The 16,236-nt window shown below is 48.9% G+C and overlaps 1 protein-coding gene across 5 annotated transcripts in view; it reads left to right on the plus strand.

Annotated features, from left to right (window-relative positions):
* The window catches only part of KIF14 (kinesin family member 14), a 46,052-nt gene that overhangs the window by 9,378 nt on the left and 20,438 nt on the right, over nucleotides 1-16,236 (plus strand). For all 5 annotated transcript variants that reach the window (XR_012501754.1, XM_074351561.1, XM_074351560.1 and 2 more), the window contains exons 5-18: nucleotides 1,327-1,419; nucleotides 2,331-2,383; nucleotides 3,186-3,216; nucleotides 3,686-3,793; nucleotides 4,655-4,771; nucleotides 5,085-5,200; nucleotides 6,311-6,483; nucleotides 7,522-7,669; nucleotides 7,900-7,963; nucleotides 9,276-9,460; nucleotides 11,552-11,654; nucleotides 12,445-12,605; nucleotides 14,647-14,794; nucleotides 15,207-15,359. Coding sequence is in view for 4 of the 5 variants with exons in the window: in XM_074351561.1 (XP_074207662.1) it covers nucleotides 1,327-1,419; nucleotides 2,331-2,383; nucleotides 3,186-3,216; nucleotides 3,686-3,793; nucleotides 4,655-4,771; nucleotides 5,085-5,200; nucleotides 6,311-6,483; nucleotides 7,522-7,669; nucleotides 7,900-7,963; nucleotides 9,276-9,460; nucleotides 11,552-11,654; nucleotides 12,445-12,605; nucleotides 14,647-14,794; nucleotides 15,207-15,359 (1,653 nt within the window). In the remaining variant the exon portion in view is untranslated. The remainder of the gene's footprint in view (nucleotides 1-1,326; nucleotides 1,420-2,330; nucleotides 2,384-3,185; nucleotides 3,217-3,685; nucleotides 3,794-4,654; nucleotides 4,772-5,084; nucleotides 5,201-6,310; nucleotides 6,484-7,521; nucleotides 7,670-7,899; nucleotides 7,964-9,275; nucleotides 9,461-11,551; nucleotides 11,655-12,444; nucleotides 12,606-14,646; nucleotides 14,795-15,206; nucleotides 15,360-16,236) is intronic.

Here is a 16,236-nt window from a genome sequence, read left to right on the forward strand (position 1 = left end):
ATGGAAGCAAATTTTCCCTTTTTGGCCTTTCTGCCTGGTCTTTCAGAGTCAAAAGGAGGAAAAGCTCAGCCCTGCATGGTCTAATGATGGCTTTTTGCCCCACTTAGGGAGAGAAGTGCTGATTTAAGGCCCTAACTTAGCAGATGGAGGGTCCGCACTCAGGTCCAGCCCACGTCTCTCATCCTTTGTTCCTCCCTGCGTCTCCGCTTTCTGATTAGTCTTGTTAATGGTCATGATCTCTCATCCTGGCTCTGGATTTTCGGTTGCTCTGTCTTACCTGTTAGAAGGTGTGTCGTATCCTCTGAGATGGAGACGCACGGGCAAGAGCCCTGTCTCACGTCTTCGTGTCCTGCTCCTTGGAGCCCAAGGCCCCGAATGAGGCAGGTTCCCACAGGGCTGCATGAAATCTTACCTAGAAGTTAGTAAGAAATTCAAGGACTTCAGTCGTTGAAATTAAACTTTTATTAAGAGAAAATTCACACACCATAAAATTAACCATTTAAAAATATAAAACACAGTGGCGTTTAGTGTACCCATAATCTTGTGCAACCACCACCTCTACCTGGGTCCGAAACATTGTCACCACCCTCCCGAAGGAGACCCATTAAGTAGCTACAACCCAGGCCCCTCTACTCGAGCCCCGCTTTCTGTCTCTCTGGAGTCACCTCTTCTGGACAGTTCCTGAGTGGAATATCATGTAACACGAAGTCCTTCAGTGTTGTAGCGCGCACAGACCCTTCATTCCTTTTTCTGGCTGAGTAATAGCCAGTTTTGTTTATCTGTTCATCAGGTGGTGGGCCTTAGGCTGTTTCCATTTTTTGGCTGTTTCAAATAGTATAATTTTTATTTGAATTTATTTGTAATTCCTTTGGTAGACAGGAGGGAATTGCCAAGTTACTCGATAATTCTATGCTTAACCTTTTGAGGAACTGCCGTCTGTTCTCCGCAGCAGTTGCACCATTTGACGTTCCCACCAGCAATGCTGGAGGGTCCCATGTCTCCACGTCCTCCTCAGCGTTTGCCGTTTCCCACGTCTGTGACTGTGACTGTCCTAGTGGGTGAGAAGAGGTTCTCACTGTGATTCTGATGCACTTCCCTGATGCCTGGTGGTGCTGAGCACCTTTCCATGTGCTTGTTGGCCATTTGTGTGTCTTCCTTGAAGTGTCTGTTCAGTCCTTTGCCCATTTTTTAATTGGTTGTTTGTCTTTCTGCTGAGTTGTAAGAATCCTTTATATATTCTAGATACTAGACCCTAATCAGATATGATTTGTAAAAAACGCAAAGACTTTTAAAATAAATGGTGTGCTCTGTTTCTGTTCCTGCTAGGTCAGCTATCACCTTGAAATGAGCTTCTTTGAAGTATATAATGAGAAAATTCATGACCTTCTGATTTGTGAAAATGGGCAGAGAAAGCAAACAGTAAGATTAAAAAATTGATACTTGTTTTTAATTTCTGTTTTTATTGATGCACATCATTATATTAATTCTCAAGATGATATATGGCTTAAAGTTTTACAAAAATGCTATTATATGCAAATGCTTGTGACCTACAGTCTAACGATGTTATTTTATAAATAAGCTGAACATTATTGTTAATGGACATTAAGCTAGTTATTAAATGTAACCTCATTATACTGAAGCAAGTATTAAGTAACAGTTAAAGATAAAACATTCCAAGATTTAGTTGGATCACTTATGTCAAATACCAAATTCCTAAAAGTCTATAAAGCCAAAGGGCAGTGAAGTTTTAAAAGACTGTATTGGTATTATAGAATATGTATTTCACTGGGATATTTTACAAATTGATGTCTTATAGATAATATTTTCTGTGAAATGGAAAGCTTCACAAATGCATAAGCTTAAAAAAAAATCCTGCTATTAGAACTTAAATTTTTAATTTTGAAAAGGACCGTGGAGAGCGAGAAGCTGACAAGGTCACGCAGTCGGCTGCCGGCAGCACCAAGAAGCTTAGCAAAGCCTGACATTTCCTTCTGTGACTTCTGTGTGCTTTAAAATCTCTGGTCACAAAGTTTAAAATGTACAGTGCAAACCTGAGAAAAATGTTAACTGTCTGAAACTGAACATACTTTGGAAAGCTGTTACAAGCATAAAAGGACAGCTTCAGCGGGAGGGCTGGGGAGACTGACGCTGCGTGCAGTGTCGTCTTAGTGCCTGCAGATCTGTTCTCCTGAGAACCTTTATATTTACTTCTGGGCAAAGTAGAGACAGATCTCTTTACCTTAGACCCAAAATGCAGAGAGAAAGGCCACCTGAAGTCCCATTTTATAAGACGTTGTCCTGCTCTCATTGCTGCCGTGTCTGCCCCACAGCTGCGAGTGCGGGAGCACCCCACCTCGGGGCCATACGTCGAGGGCCTGAGCACGTGAGTGGGCCGGGGGGGGGGTGCTGGGGCCCAGTGCGGGGTAAGGGGGCAGGAGCAGCACCACGCCGTCCTTGGTGGCCTCCCCCGCTGAGTCTTCTACCCCGAATATTAGCCTTCTCTTCTCAAATAGAGTGTTGGCTGCTTGCTGTGTATTTGTTTATATCTCTCACAGCACCTGTAAAGTGCCTCTCATAGAGCAGTAATTACCCTGAGTGTGAAATAGTGACCTTTCTCCCTCCCACTGCGTACCCAGTAAGTTAAGCCTTCCCTCTCCAGCTGCTTTTTTATCTATTACTTTTAGCTGAAGAGGGGAGAGGGTGCTAAATGAGTTCAGTGTTGAGAGTTAGAAATATGCTGAGAGTCATTTATTTGCCTTTCAACACTCCAAGTGCTTTTCTTAATGGAAAGGGAAAGTCACCAGTTATGGATTCAGCTCCATTTAGCAAGTCTGGGCTTGCGCTGAGACCCGTACACACCAGCAGACCCGCACCCCTGTGCACCTGTGCCTGTGCATGGGGGTTAAAGTGTATCTTTTACAATGTTAACATGCTAAGGTGCTTCATTACATTAAGAAAAATCATACTTCTTTTAATTTGGTAAAATTGAAACATTATTTTATTTCCTACCATTTAGAATGGAGACCATGAAAGATTCTGTAAGAATCAGAATAATAGTATCTATGAATTATTCCCTTGTGGTCTTCAGAGAGTAATTATGTAATTGACAGGTGGTGGTTATTTTATGAGAACAAGAGTGTGATCATCATTAAAACTGATTTTGTCTTTTTACTTTTTAAAAATAGGAATGTTGTCAGTTCTTACTCTGATGTCCAGGTAATGCTGATTGTATTTTGTCTTCTTTCCAGTAGATAGAGCATAATTATACATATTCATAAGAATAGTTCTCCTTACTTGCTGTTTGTATAAATAAAGGTTAATTTTGTTAATTTATAATGAGCTGATTTTGTTTGTGTACACTTTAATCAAAAGTTACTCTTTTAAACTAAAAACTTAAACTGACCATGATGTCAGTTTAGAGTTATGGAAAGTGCCTTTTAAAGGTAATATTTCGTGATTCAAATTTCTGTGACAGAAAAGTAAAAATAGACAATGGGAATACAATTAAAACAATTTTTTGGGGGGGGTGTCTATACCCCTCCAAGGAATACAAATTACTAAGTAAACATTTGTTAGCAATTTTATTTTATAAACTGGCTATAAATGTGTGTATGTTTGTTTTTCTTTAATTTGTTCCAGTAAATTGCAGTCTGCAGCCCTGACCCTCCCTCCCCTTCCTTCCCAGGTTTGGCTGGAGCTGGGGAACAAGAAGAAGGCCACTGCCGCCACCGGGATGAACGACAAAAGCTCCCGCTCTCACTCGGTCCTCACCCTGGTGATGACCCAGACCAAGGTGCGTTTTTGCGTGATCAGCTTCTTAGGTGAGATAGTAAATATATTCAAGTTTCATGTTTTCCTTATTAGTTCTTTAAATCAAAAGTAAAAGCACAGCTGCATAAATCCATCACCTGACTGGATTCTAGGAAGTACACACAGTAACTCTGAACAGCTTTTGGCATCTATGGCAGTATATTTTTCTCACCGTCTTAGGAATCAGTGGCGTAGGATCATTAACTTGTTATGATGGTGCTACTGTCATGTCAGTATATGATAATGCAGTATCAACAAGACATGGTAGTTGTACAGTATTTGAAAAAACATGTCAGAAAGAAAGATTTTAAATAATTGAGCCATAGGTTCCACTACTCAAACAAAGCCCCTCTAATCATTTTGGTATATAGGCTTTCAGTTGTTTAACAGTCACACCTAAACAAATTTACAAAATCTGCAACAACTTTATGTTATTAGAATTATTTGCAAAATATTATTTTTCATAGCTGCATAACATTCCACTGACTATTAAAATTCCTCAGATTTTTCTCTGCTGTTGGACATTTATAAGTGTTGATTTTAAATACTTTGCTGTTTTACTTTTGGGATAAACAGCATCTTTGTACATTAAACTTTTTCTCTGTTTGTAGCTGCTTCCTTAGTATAATTGAGTAGTTGTGAATTTTAGCCCATAAAGTTATTTCTTTTATTTTGACATAGTCCAAGCCCTGCTCGACATATCCTTACAAATTATCAGATTTAAGAAGGATTAGTTTCAAAAATAAATGAGTGCTTTGTAATCTTGTGTAGCTGTTTTGCAGACTGATATGATGGCAGGTCAGAATAGAGTTCAGGATGTCTTACTTAATATCTTCTGCTCCAGACGGAATTTGTGGAAGGGGAGGAGCTGGATCACCGAGTCCGGAGCCGTGTGAACCTGGTGGACCTGGCGGGCAGCGAGCGCTGCCCCATGACGCAGACCAGCGGGGAGCGGCTGAAGGTCGGGGGCTGTGGTCACGTTGGCGACACATTGCCGGGGCAGCATTTTAGGCGATGCCGAGCTGAGCATCTGTAACCGAAGAAGAGTCTCCCTTCCCCTGCACCTTGTGACTGTGTTGCTGTGGGTCAAAGAGCGATCTGTGGTTCTTGGCTATGACTGCTTTTTGAAGAAAATTAGTGGATTTTAAGTCCTAAGCAAGTTGGCAGTTTATGGAGGACAGTATTCACTCAGTGATTGTATGAGGGAAGAAGTATATTTGTGAAATAAGTTTATTACTGAGCAGTTACTTTAAAGTGTTTTCTCTCACCCACAGGAGGGCGTGAGTATTAACAAGTCCCTGCTGACCCTGGGCAAGGTCATATCTGCCCTCTCGGAGCGAGCCCATGGAAAGAGAGTTTTCATTCCTTATCGCGAGTCTGTTCTTACATGGCAAGTAGCTTTGAAGCATGAAGGATTGTATGGAATCCAGTGAGCGCTGTGGGGAAAGAGCATAGGTGACCTCCCGTGACTCTGGGCAGAGAGGAGTGGCGAGCGCATGAGTTCTAGAGCCAGGCTGCTGGGGTTGGTCAGCCGAGCTTCCTGCAGGCTGTGTGACTTTGGGCAGATCACCTGGTGGCACTCCCGCCTGCCTCCTCGTCTGTAACACGGGGAAGATCGGTGTCTGTGTCTCCTGGAGAAGGCGAGGGTCACGTGATGCGCAGTGTGTGCTGTGTGAGTGTCAGTGATGGTTATGCTTACTGTGCCCGGTCGCTGGTGCCTGCGCACCTCTGGTGTCGCCAAGCACGTCGCTGTGGGTGTAAAGTGAAATCGGGTGGTCTCACTGCTTAACACGCGCTGGCCGGCAGGTAAGTGTCCAAAAAGTGTCTCATTAATGAATACGTGTTTAGCCTCAGACACGCTACATTCGGATTGCGCTGTGTAGATTTCGTATGCTCTCCTGGCAAGGACCGCATCCCAACGTGACAGCGGTGCACCCTCACCTCTGACGTAGGATGCTGTAATCGCCACCCCAAAGCCCACAAGAGGAAAATCTTGATTTTTTTAATTCCTTTTGAAAGTTAAGAATAATTCATTCTGCATTAATAAAGATAGGGTTTTTAGTCTCATACTCTTTTTTCCTCTAAAATAAGGCTTTTGCAATATCATAGAAAACAAAGTTTGTATTTATACGTTCATTCATTGTTTCCAACCCTTACTGAGCAGCTGCCTTAAATGTTGTGGCAGCACGGGAAATGTGGGTGACCAGACACGGTCCCTCTCCTAGAGTAGCTCCCAGTCTAGCATGGGGAGAGGAATTTTGCTAAATATTTGATAATTAACCATATTTTAAAATCACAAAACAATATAAAAAGTGTGAGAGAAAATAAAGTGCTCACAAGATCTAAAAATAGCTGCAAATACCAAAAAATTCTAACTGGTTCTGGAGTGGAGACCGCATTGCTGTATCATGTCCCGTTAGCTTGCTGCGTGTTTCTAGATGATGACTGTTACCAGGCTGTTGGAGAAGCAGAGTGTGACTATGGCTTTGCTTCCTTGAAGGCTGCTGAAAGAGAGTCTGAGTGGAAACTCGAAAACCGCCATGGTGGCCACCGTGAGCCCGGCGGCCAGCAGCGTGGAGGAGACGCTGGGCGCGCTGAGGTACGCCACCCAGGCCCGCGCCATAGTCAATGTGGCCCGAGTCAACGAGGACGTGAGCGCCAGGCTCATCAGAGGTGAGAGTTGCCGCGGCGTGAACTTACTTTGCAGGGGTTTCGTCTCAGAGGTTAATTTCAGTCGTGAAAACAAGCCATTAAGGAAGGCTCAAGACTCCTCTGTCCTGCCTGTTTATGGTAGGTTCCAGCCACATTGCCTGACTCAGGAAGACAGACGTGGGGACAGAGGGACAGAGAGTGAACAGTGAGGGGAGAACAGTCAGAAAGGGTGTAGAAATGGGAGGGGAACCGCCAGCACCGAGCGCTGTGTCCCGGCCGAGCCGTCCGCACGGGGACCGCAGCCGCTGAGACCCTGGTGTTGTGTCCTGTCCTCTGTGGCCTCTCCTTTGCCTGCTTGTCTTCATTCACTGGTCTGAAGGCTGTTTGAGCCCGGGTTCCAGCGCAGTCCTGCGTCTTCATGCGCAGTGCTCCCTTCTGCTCACCGCCTGCTTAGGATGGACTCAGCGCCCGCAAGGAGCCTCGGCTTGTCCGCTTTCTCTGCTTATGGGGAGCATTTTCCACACCCCTCTGTCCTCTGGCCTTTTTAGCAGCAGAAGGTGAATCGGTCCTTTAGGGGTGCAGGCCAGAGAGAAGCGAGCTTCCCATACCGTGGTCCATCTTTCCCTCTGAATCCCCTCTCTCTTACAAATGGGACCATTTTCATTAAAAATAAGTATTCTGAACCGCACTTGAAACATCTCTGATCTTTGTGCAACGTGTCCTTATGAGTGTGGTTTGCCTGGAAAGGCTCTGGTTCACGTCTGTCAGGCCAGTGTAATCAGCACTGCCCGCTTCCCTTCTCAGAAGTGTCCCACTTTGGACAGTTTGTTACACCGCCATCCTGTTTACGAAGGAGGAGAATTCATTAATACAGGAGCAATTTTTCAGGTTCAGGCTAGGTAGAGATTCATAGGTAAGTAAAATAAAATTTCTGTAAATACTCTGTTTTATTAATATTTAAAACTTCAAATAAAACAGAAGATTGGAGGATTACGTGTAGTGTGGAAATTACTGTATATCAGACGTTATTTAATCATACATCTTTTTACAAATGTTTAGAGCTGAAAGCAGAAATTGAAAAGCTGCAAGCGGCTCAAAGAAGCAGTCAGAATATTGACCCTGAGCGATACCGGCTCTGTCGGCAAGAGATAACGTCCTTAAGGATGAAGCTGCACCAGCAGGAGAGAGACATGGCGGACATGCAGAGGTGGGCTCTGGCCGGCGCGGCCGGTGGCAGGGGCGCGGCCGGGCTGGGGGTGGGCTGAGGAGGCGAGCGTGTCCGCCTTTCTCCCTGCCTTCGTGTGAACAGCGCGTCCCCGGACGCTTACATTTTAGATGTTCCTAAGTGGTGTCCTGATCTTTACTGACTGTGTCTTGATTCTCAGTCTTACACGTCTGGATGTTTTTAACTCTGCTATTTTGTTTGTCTTTGGAAAGAATGTGGAAAGAAAAATTTGAGCAAGCTGAAAAAAGAAAACTTCAAGTAACAAAGGAGTTACAGGTATCCTTTCAACTCCCTAAACTGATCTGAAAATTTGGAAGAGACCTGCCGGTAAACGTGCTGATGGAGTCTCTCCAGCACTCGCTGCGCACTGACTGCCCAGAGCGCTGCCGTGGAGAGGCTGGTGTGCAGGAGCTGTGAGACCACGGCTGTGGCAGCCTAGCGCCTGCAAGCTGGTCGGAAAGTTAAAATATAAACGAACTGTCTCGCTCCCTTCATGTTGGTTCAACAAATATTAAACGTTTTCGCTGCGCCAGGTGTGGGGGAGGCCAAGGCGAAAGCGGTGCGGTTTTGGCCTCAGAGAGCTTGAGGTCCAGAGGCAGGCTTACAAAACCTGAGCACGTGCCCGGATCCTGCGGGACTGGCTAGGTGAAGCCTGTGCCGCTGCCGTCTGCTGGGCGCTCGGCGGGTGCACACCGGTGGCGTCTCCCAGTTCAGCCTAACGCGGCGGGACGTGGGCAGTGGGTGGAGAAGCAAGAGGCGGGAGGAGTGACCCCTTTCGATGGGTGGTCCCTGGGAGGACATCAGAGGGAAGGGTCTAGCGGGGTTTTGTACGCTGTGTGGGACCTGCCAGGCTACCAAAGCCGGCATTTCTAGGCAGGGAAATACCACGTTTAAAAGCACGAAGGCACGACACTGCCTGACGTCCAGAGAATTGGGAAGTGCTCAGTGAGTGCGGGCGACAGAGATCAGACTGGACAGAGATGTGACATTTGGATTGTGACGAAGCGAGGGTGTGGATTTAGGGGATTGGGGCCACCAAAGGGTTTTCAGTGGAAGGAGAGGGACAGGAGGAGACTTTGTCTGAGTGGACTCCTCTGGAGAAGGTGTGAAAGGTGGAATTAGGGGAGGAAAGACTCTGGCTGGGAACGTTGCGCTCTTGGGGGGGCTGTGGTTACGGGGAGAGATGAGAGTGGCCTGTGGAGGAGCTGGACTCCAGGGTAGAGAGGAGGTGAAGCTGACAGGCTCGAGAGGTTTTGTTTTTTGATGTGTATGTGGAGACACAGATGGAAGAGGTGGGAGTGATGCCAGGTTCCTGAGAGGTGTGCACTGTGTAGTGGTGAGAGAAGCCAGGTGACATGGCCGGAGGAGCCCCTCCGCTGTGGAGACGGCAACGCCCAGCACAGGCACACTGCGGGGATGCCGGGCGGTTTGTGCGGGGCCAGGGTCAGCACAGCCCTGGAGCCTGAGGAAGTGTGGTGGTCGCCCACACGGCGGGTGATTTTAGCATTTGGCGCGGACCATTCACTTCAGGTGGATTTAACAATCCGTGCCTGTAATTCAGGTTAACTGCTTTTCTGATTACTTCTAGAAAGCAGGCATTACGTTTCAAATGGACAACCATCTGCCAAACCTGGTCAACCTGAATGAAGACCCTCAGCTGTCGGAGATCCTGCTGTACATGCTCAAGGAAGGGACGACCACGGTCGGGAAGCGCAGACCCAGCTCCAGCCATGACATTCAGCTAGCGGGGGTGCTGATTGCCGAGGACCACTGGTACGTTCATCGTCTCAGAGAGGCACCTGTTCACTTTTCAGCAGGTTTCCAGGTCTGGGTAACTTCGGTTTCCTTCACACGAGGCATTCATTTGTACGGATTGTTTGGTATAACCCTTCAAATGCATGTTTCAGCCACGAGAAACCGACGGGGTGGCTGTCTGGTAAGCAAGGCAGGTCCGTTACTCTGAACGCGAGGTTGTGAAGCAGTCACGCTCTGGCCGTGACCGTTGGCTGAGGGACAGTGTCTCTCCTTGGAGTCACAATCATAGGCATGAAGCGGAGCTTCTGTTCACCATGTGTGGCAGGCGCTCTGGCTGGACGGACAGATTAAGAAGTTTCATTCACAGGAATTGAGCCAGACTGTATGCATTGCTGGGACGGTAGTGTGTGTAAACCTCTTCGGCTCCGTGGTGTGTTTTCAGGGCTTACCTGTGTCGATGCTGTCCGGTCCCACTGCTGTGAGGAGCTCTGCCGTGCGACTTCACTTGTCTGCTTTGTCGCCTACTCCACGGTAGGCGTTCGGGCGGTTTCTCGTGTCTTGCCCGCCCCGCTGCTCTGAGTTCTCTTGTTGGCGTCTCCTCTCCTGGTGCAGACGGGAGGGGCTTCTCAGGAGCAAACTTCCCGCGTGAGGAGCTCAGGCGTGCCCTCAGGGCAGCCGGTGGGAACCGGGCGCCAGGCCCCTGTCTCCCCAGCGTGCTGTGTGAGTGTGATGAGTCCCCACCCTGTGGTAAAGTCACCTTAAAATTTGGGACGCACCGTCAGTCGTGCGTCTCAGAGATGAGTGGCATCGGGCTGCGCAACAGGACGTGTGCGTCCACCTCTGCGAGGCAGCTGCGCTGCGTCTCCAGGGCGGCTGTCGGTTCTGCTGCCGGTGGCGCTGGGGGCACCTGCTGCTCCGCATCCCTGCCGGCACCTGGTCCTGCCGGACTTTGCGCTGCTCGGCTGGACGGGAGATGGTATCTCGGCGTGGATGTGTTTTGCATTTCTTTGACTAATGGTCGTCATGTATTCATTGGCCATTTTAGCTGGTAAAGTAAAGAAAGAGGGGAAGTTCAGGTCTAGCTTGTGCCCTAAAGAAAAGCTGCTTGGAGTCTGGCGTTTGTTGGGCCTGGAGAGATGTCTTATGTTGATGGAGGACTCAGGTGGAGGAGAGAAGCGGACAGGCAGATCCAGCTGGGGCTCTTAAGGGGAGACGGTGGTGGGTAAGGGGCTTGGTGGCTAAAGCCAGATTGGGGGTATCCAGAATGCTAGAGAACGCCACGGGCTTTTGATGGCAGAGTTGGCAGACCAGGAGGGAGGAGGCTTCTGAACAGACCTGCGATGTCTCACCCTCCCTGGCTAGGACACGCCTGGTGGGAGGGAGCTGCGCCGCTCGCCCCGGGTTCCCTTGTCTGGATGCTCGCGCTGAGCTCTGGGTCTTCCCCGCGGCTCTCGGAGCCTAGTCTAGAGCGAGAGGCTTTTGTTGGGGACTCGGCTTTTGCTGCAGTTTGCTCTTTCTTTCTATCCAGTTAATCCAAAGATGAGCTGGACTTTGGAGTTGCTTTCCTGTTTTCTGAATAAAAAGACTCAAAGGGATCTGTAGCATTTAAGGCTGATTCTCCACAGGAGCGTCTCACACGCGGGGTCCAGCTGAGCGGGTGACCCAGGGGTGTGCTCTCACCTCCGCGCTTCGCCTTCTGTGCTGCCCCAGTTCTTGCCCGAGGACAACACTGCGTGCGCCATTGTTAGAGCTCGTATATAAAGCCAGGAGTCAGAAAAGTAAAAAATGACGCCTGACACTGTTTCATTCATAAGTAAACCACTGCCAATAGTTTAATGTTTTTTCCTTTAATTTTTTTCTTTTGGGGTGAGGGGAGGGTTTTTTTTTTTAAGTAATTATAATCAGAATACAGACAATGGAAATTCTTCCCACCACTGGTGGATCGCCAGGCTTTTTCACCAAAAGTTCAAAATCTAGCTGTAGGAAAATAAGAGAACTTTCAGGTGTCGTCATGGATTGATGTGGACCTTACACCAAGGAGGAGCCGGGGCGGACTGTCCGTTTCTGCTTGTCCGTGCTGCAGCTGTAAGTGTGCCCCTGTCTTCACAGCACCATCAGCAATGTTGATGGCACCGTGAGCATCACCCCGGTGGGCGAAGCAAAGACGTACATCAATGGGAAACTCATTTTGGAACCCACGGTGTTACATCATGTAAGTTGGCTGCTGCTAAGTGTGAGAAATTTCTTGACTTTGGGGATGGAGTTTAATTTTTTTGAGCCAGGGTCTCCTCTGTAAGGTCCATAGTGAACCAGATGCAGGGCTTTGCAGCTCCTGTGGCCTCTGTCCTGGCATCTCACCAGTCGCCTCCCTTTGGGCAGAGACCCAGGCCCTCTCGCGGCCAGCCGGTGCCAGGAGGCTGCCCACGTGTCCGGTAAGAGCGGGTCTTCGGAACCAGGCCAGACCGGGTTGAAGCCCGGGCCCTGCCATTTGCTGTGTGACCTCTGAAAAGTTACGATGTGAGGGCGATTTTGTGTCACACGTCAGGACACTTCTGAGAGCATTTTTTATAATAACTACATTAGGAGAACAGGTGTAAGCCATTCTGTTGCAGGCAGAGCAGGACATATGGTCACTTCATGTGCGTCCTGTCTCTCAGGGAGCGGTGAGAGAGGAGGACATGAAAGAATCCAGAAAGTTCTTAACAGAGTGTCTGCAGATAGTAAGTTCAGCAGGTGCTTATGTATTACTGTTACTGCTAAGCTCTGTGCTTGATCTAGTTTCCTCGTTCCTAAAACTGGGGTAATAACACACGTCCCACTGCGTGGCTGTGAGCCGCCAGGGAGGCGGCGTGTTTGATGGAGCTCCTACTAAGTGCTAGCTGCTGGCCCGTAGGCCTGTCATTAGTGGCACTAGGTCATGCTCACTCCTGGGCGTAGGGATTTGTCCCGTGCAAGTTCTGGTTCAGACTCACCTCAAGTCGTGCATTTTTTGTGTGCTTTAGGGTGATCGGGTGATTCTTGGTGGCGATCACTATTTTAGATTTAATCACCCAGGAGGAGTCCAGAAAGGGGACAGACCATCCGGTAGAGAAACTCTTATGAGCAAGGGTGCAAAAGACTTTGAATTTGCAAAAAACGACTTGCTCGCGGCCCAGAGAGGACAGTAAGTATTATTGCTGGCGTGGAGCAGTGAGCATGTGGGAGAGGGCGCCGGGGTCAGGATCTCCCCGCGTTCGTTCACCCGGCGCACGTTTCCTGAGCAGGTGCTGTGTACCTGCCCCTGTACCAGGTGCTCGGGCTGAAGAGGGCACTGGGGACTTAGCTCCTGCACTGGAGGAACCCATCCTCTCTCGGGACAGACAGACAGACAGAGCCCTGCATCTTAGAGGATATGGATGATTACAGAGTTTTAGGCAGACGTGAGACAGACATGATCAGAATCCCATCTCCAGAGGGGCCGCCGTGCCGGGTGTGGAGAGCGGAGCCGAGGGGCAGGGCCCAGCCTGCAGGTGCGGCTTGTGGGCTGTTGAGGCGCCGTGAGCGTCCGCGTCTGAGTCGGGAGAAACGTCCCGGAGGAGGAGCAGCAGGGCTGGGTGGGCAGGGAGGGCCGGCAGGGGCTCAGGAACGACTCGGCGGGCCGGACGGATCCGCTTTGTCACCTTTTGAAAAAGTCTGAACTTCATTTGCCCTCTTTTTTTTTAAGTTATACAATATACTAACATAAAGTTCACCTTCTTAGCCATTTTGAACGACAGTCCAGTGGTGCTAAGCATATGCGCGCCGTTGTGCAGCCATCACCGTGTTCCATCTCCGGAACTTTCTCTTTGCTTGACTCAGCCTCCGAACCGCTGCACAGTGGCTCCTGCTCCCCCGGCCCCGGGCCCTGCTAGCCCCTGGCCCTCTTTCTTTTAATATTCTTACTCTATTTTCAGTAAAATTGGGTATGGAAATTTCTTTGCAGTACAGTTGTTAAAGCATTGACTTGCTGAGAAGAAAGCAGCTTTCAGTTTCCCATGATCATCCACCCTTTTCCTCCTGTATGTGGAAAGGTGACAAAGCTGACTGCACGTTTTGACTTTTGTTACCCCAAAACTGGGCTGGCCTCCTGGTGAGTGTTGAGCCAAAACACAACCAAACCAAAGATGGAAGAAAGAAAGTTTATTATGTGCAGCAAATAGGAAGAACGTGGGATCTTTCCTAAAGAGCATCTCAGCAGGACTGGGACTAAGCCAGGGGTACCTGCATGTTCCCGAAGGGGCCTGACTGGAGCAGAGTTCAGCGCAGAACGGGGCGGAGTCGGCAGAGTCGCGGCTTCAGCAGACTGAAGTCATGCAGGTCAGGGAAGGCCAACGTCCCTCCTCCCCGAGGTCCCGGCTGACCTGGGGGTTGAGCCTTCAGGCCAGTCTTTCCCCTTGAAGCAGAGCTGGAGTCTTCACAGCTGATGTGTTGTCCTGTTGTTACCTCTCTTGTCTGATGACCGTTGTCCTCTTGTTCCCCTAAGATCATACTCCTGAGAGCTGTCCTAGGCAGGCGTTGGGACCCGCCTTAGGTCCCAGAGTGGCTTAGGCCAAAAATGGCTTCTCTTCCATCAGAAAGCCATGCCTGTTTCTCTCCCCAGGGCCTCTGGGGACCCCTACCTGCCCACAGAATGATTGCAGATGACTGCGAACTGTGTCAGTCTCTGCTTTGTCAGCTTGTGGGTTAGGCTTTTAGAGTCATTCCAGGACACTTGTAACCAGGGACCTAACCGTGAATTGAAAGAAACTAATATGTGAAGTAACTTTTGCTCTAAACATCGTTAGTTTAACATAAAATACCCACACTTTGTGTTTACTGTAATGTCAACTGTAATATTTACTGCAGTGTTCACTATAACATCATTTTTACAAATAGATATTTTATATTTTTATATAAGTTAAAATACTTTTATATAACTTAAGCAGTAGAAAAAACATATTTGCTTAAATATCGGACATCTACAGTAGTAACTAAATTAGAAACCATATTTTCATTCTTTTACATTTTCTTTGTGTTCAGTTCTAAAGCTAGTAAAAATTTAAGAACACTGTTGACAGAATATCAGAAATTAAATTTTAAGAGTTGAACTTTGGTTTAATTGAAAACACCCTAATATGACTGAGAGCTGTTGTAGTTTAGGAAGAGTTCTTGACGACGTACCTTGCAAATATTTTGCTACCTTGCAGACTTGAGGCGGAAATAAAAGAGGCACAGTTGAAAGCAAAGGAAGAAATGATGCAGGGAATCCAGATTGTAAAAGAAATGGCTCAGCAGGAGCTCTCTTCTCAGAAAGCTGCGTATGAGAGCAGGATCAGCGCCCTGGAGGCCGAGCTGGTGCGAGGCAGCTGCGCTCTCTTCCTCGGCTGGTGCCCCGGGTGACGCGCTGGCCGTCTGCGGGGACGCTGGGGGCGTCAAGGGCCGGGCGTGTCTGACTTCTCTTGGGAAGCATGCGGGGGTGGGGGGGGAGGCTCTGGGAGAGGAGGGCAGCGGGGAGGCTCTGTCCTGCTGGCCGTCCTGCGCCCCCAGAACCCGCCTCAGGACGGGGCTCTGGAGGGTCTGGCTGGCAGTCGTCTTTAGTGGGTCAGTGGGCCCGGACGGTGGGGAGGCCGCAGGGCACCTCTTCTTTCAGTGAGTCAGCGTCTTGTGCGTTCGTTTGAAAAAAGGGGCTTTTGTAATTTTTTGGTATTATTTTTGAAGAACTGCTCTGTATTTTGCTCTATTCATTTTTTATTACTATTCTTTAAAGAAAGAAGAATCTCAAAGGAAGAGAATGCAGGAAATAAATAATCAAAAGGCTACTCACAAAATTGAGGAACTAGAAAAGGCAAAGCAGCATTTTGAGCAGGAAGCACACGCCAGCAGAAAGCGCTTAGAGATGGAGGCTTTGGCTACAAAACAGGTAACTTCATTTTGAGGAAAAGCTGGGTTTTTTTGGTAAAGAACTTACGGTATCTTGACAGGCGTCGGCCAAAGCCAGGTCCCCACGTGAGAGCCCGTCTGGCCCCCAGATGTGCTCACACAGCATCACACTGATCTTCTCAGAGGGACAGCTGTGCTTTCCAGCAAGTCCATTCACGTTTTCTCTTTTCCGTGGTCAGCGGTGCTGGGGGACGTGAAGGAGAAGTGACACCGGGGCAACGTGCGCGGCGGGGGGAGGAAGGCACAGCTCTCACACTGGTCACCTCCGGTGCCAGGGGGGCGCCCCGTCTGCCTGCGTCTGCCGCCCCTGAGAGCTCATGGCCGGGCCTTGTCCCCCCAGTCCTGGGGGCTCAGGCGAGAACAGAGGCTTCCTTCAGGGGCCGGCTCACAGAGCCCAGTCAGGAGGCGGGAGTGTGGAACCAGAGGCCGTTGGTGAACCCGGCGGCCGCCCTCCTGTCTCCGCTGGTGGTCCTCCAACCCCTGCCGGCCCAGCGGCCCAGCACCCCCGTGAGCAGCGCGGACCCTCGGGCTGCTCCAGGACCGCCGCCTCGGGCCCAGACTCTGTTCTTACCAGTCCTGGAGGGGCTCTGATGGAGACCGAGGTTGCAGAGCCACCGTTTTAATCTCTGCTTCGATTTCTTACATCTTAGCCTTCAAGTTTTACTCTCAAATGAAGGAAATGCTCCCAGTCACCCCAGAGCCCTGGTAACACGGGACGAGTGCGTGTTGGCAGCTCCAGGACGCAGAGTGGCCAGCGAGCCACCTCAGAGAGTTTTAAGAGAAACACAGAACTGTTTAAATCTTGGGAACAATTATTATTAGTGGGCTATTACAAGGCTTATTTGTCAAATGAGATT

This window comes from Camelus bactrianus, chromosome 23, assembly GCF_048773025.1.
Source record: "Camelus bactrianus isolate YW-2024 breed Bactrian camel chromosome 23, ASM4877302v1, whole genome shotgun sequence".
Lineage (NCBI taxonomy): Eukaryota > Metazoa > Chordata > Mammalia > Artiodactyla > Camelidae > Camelus > Camelus bactrianus.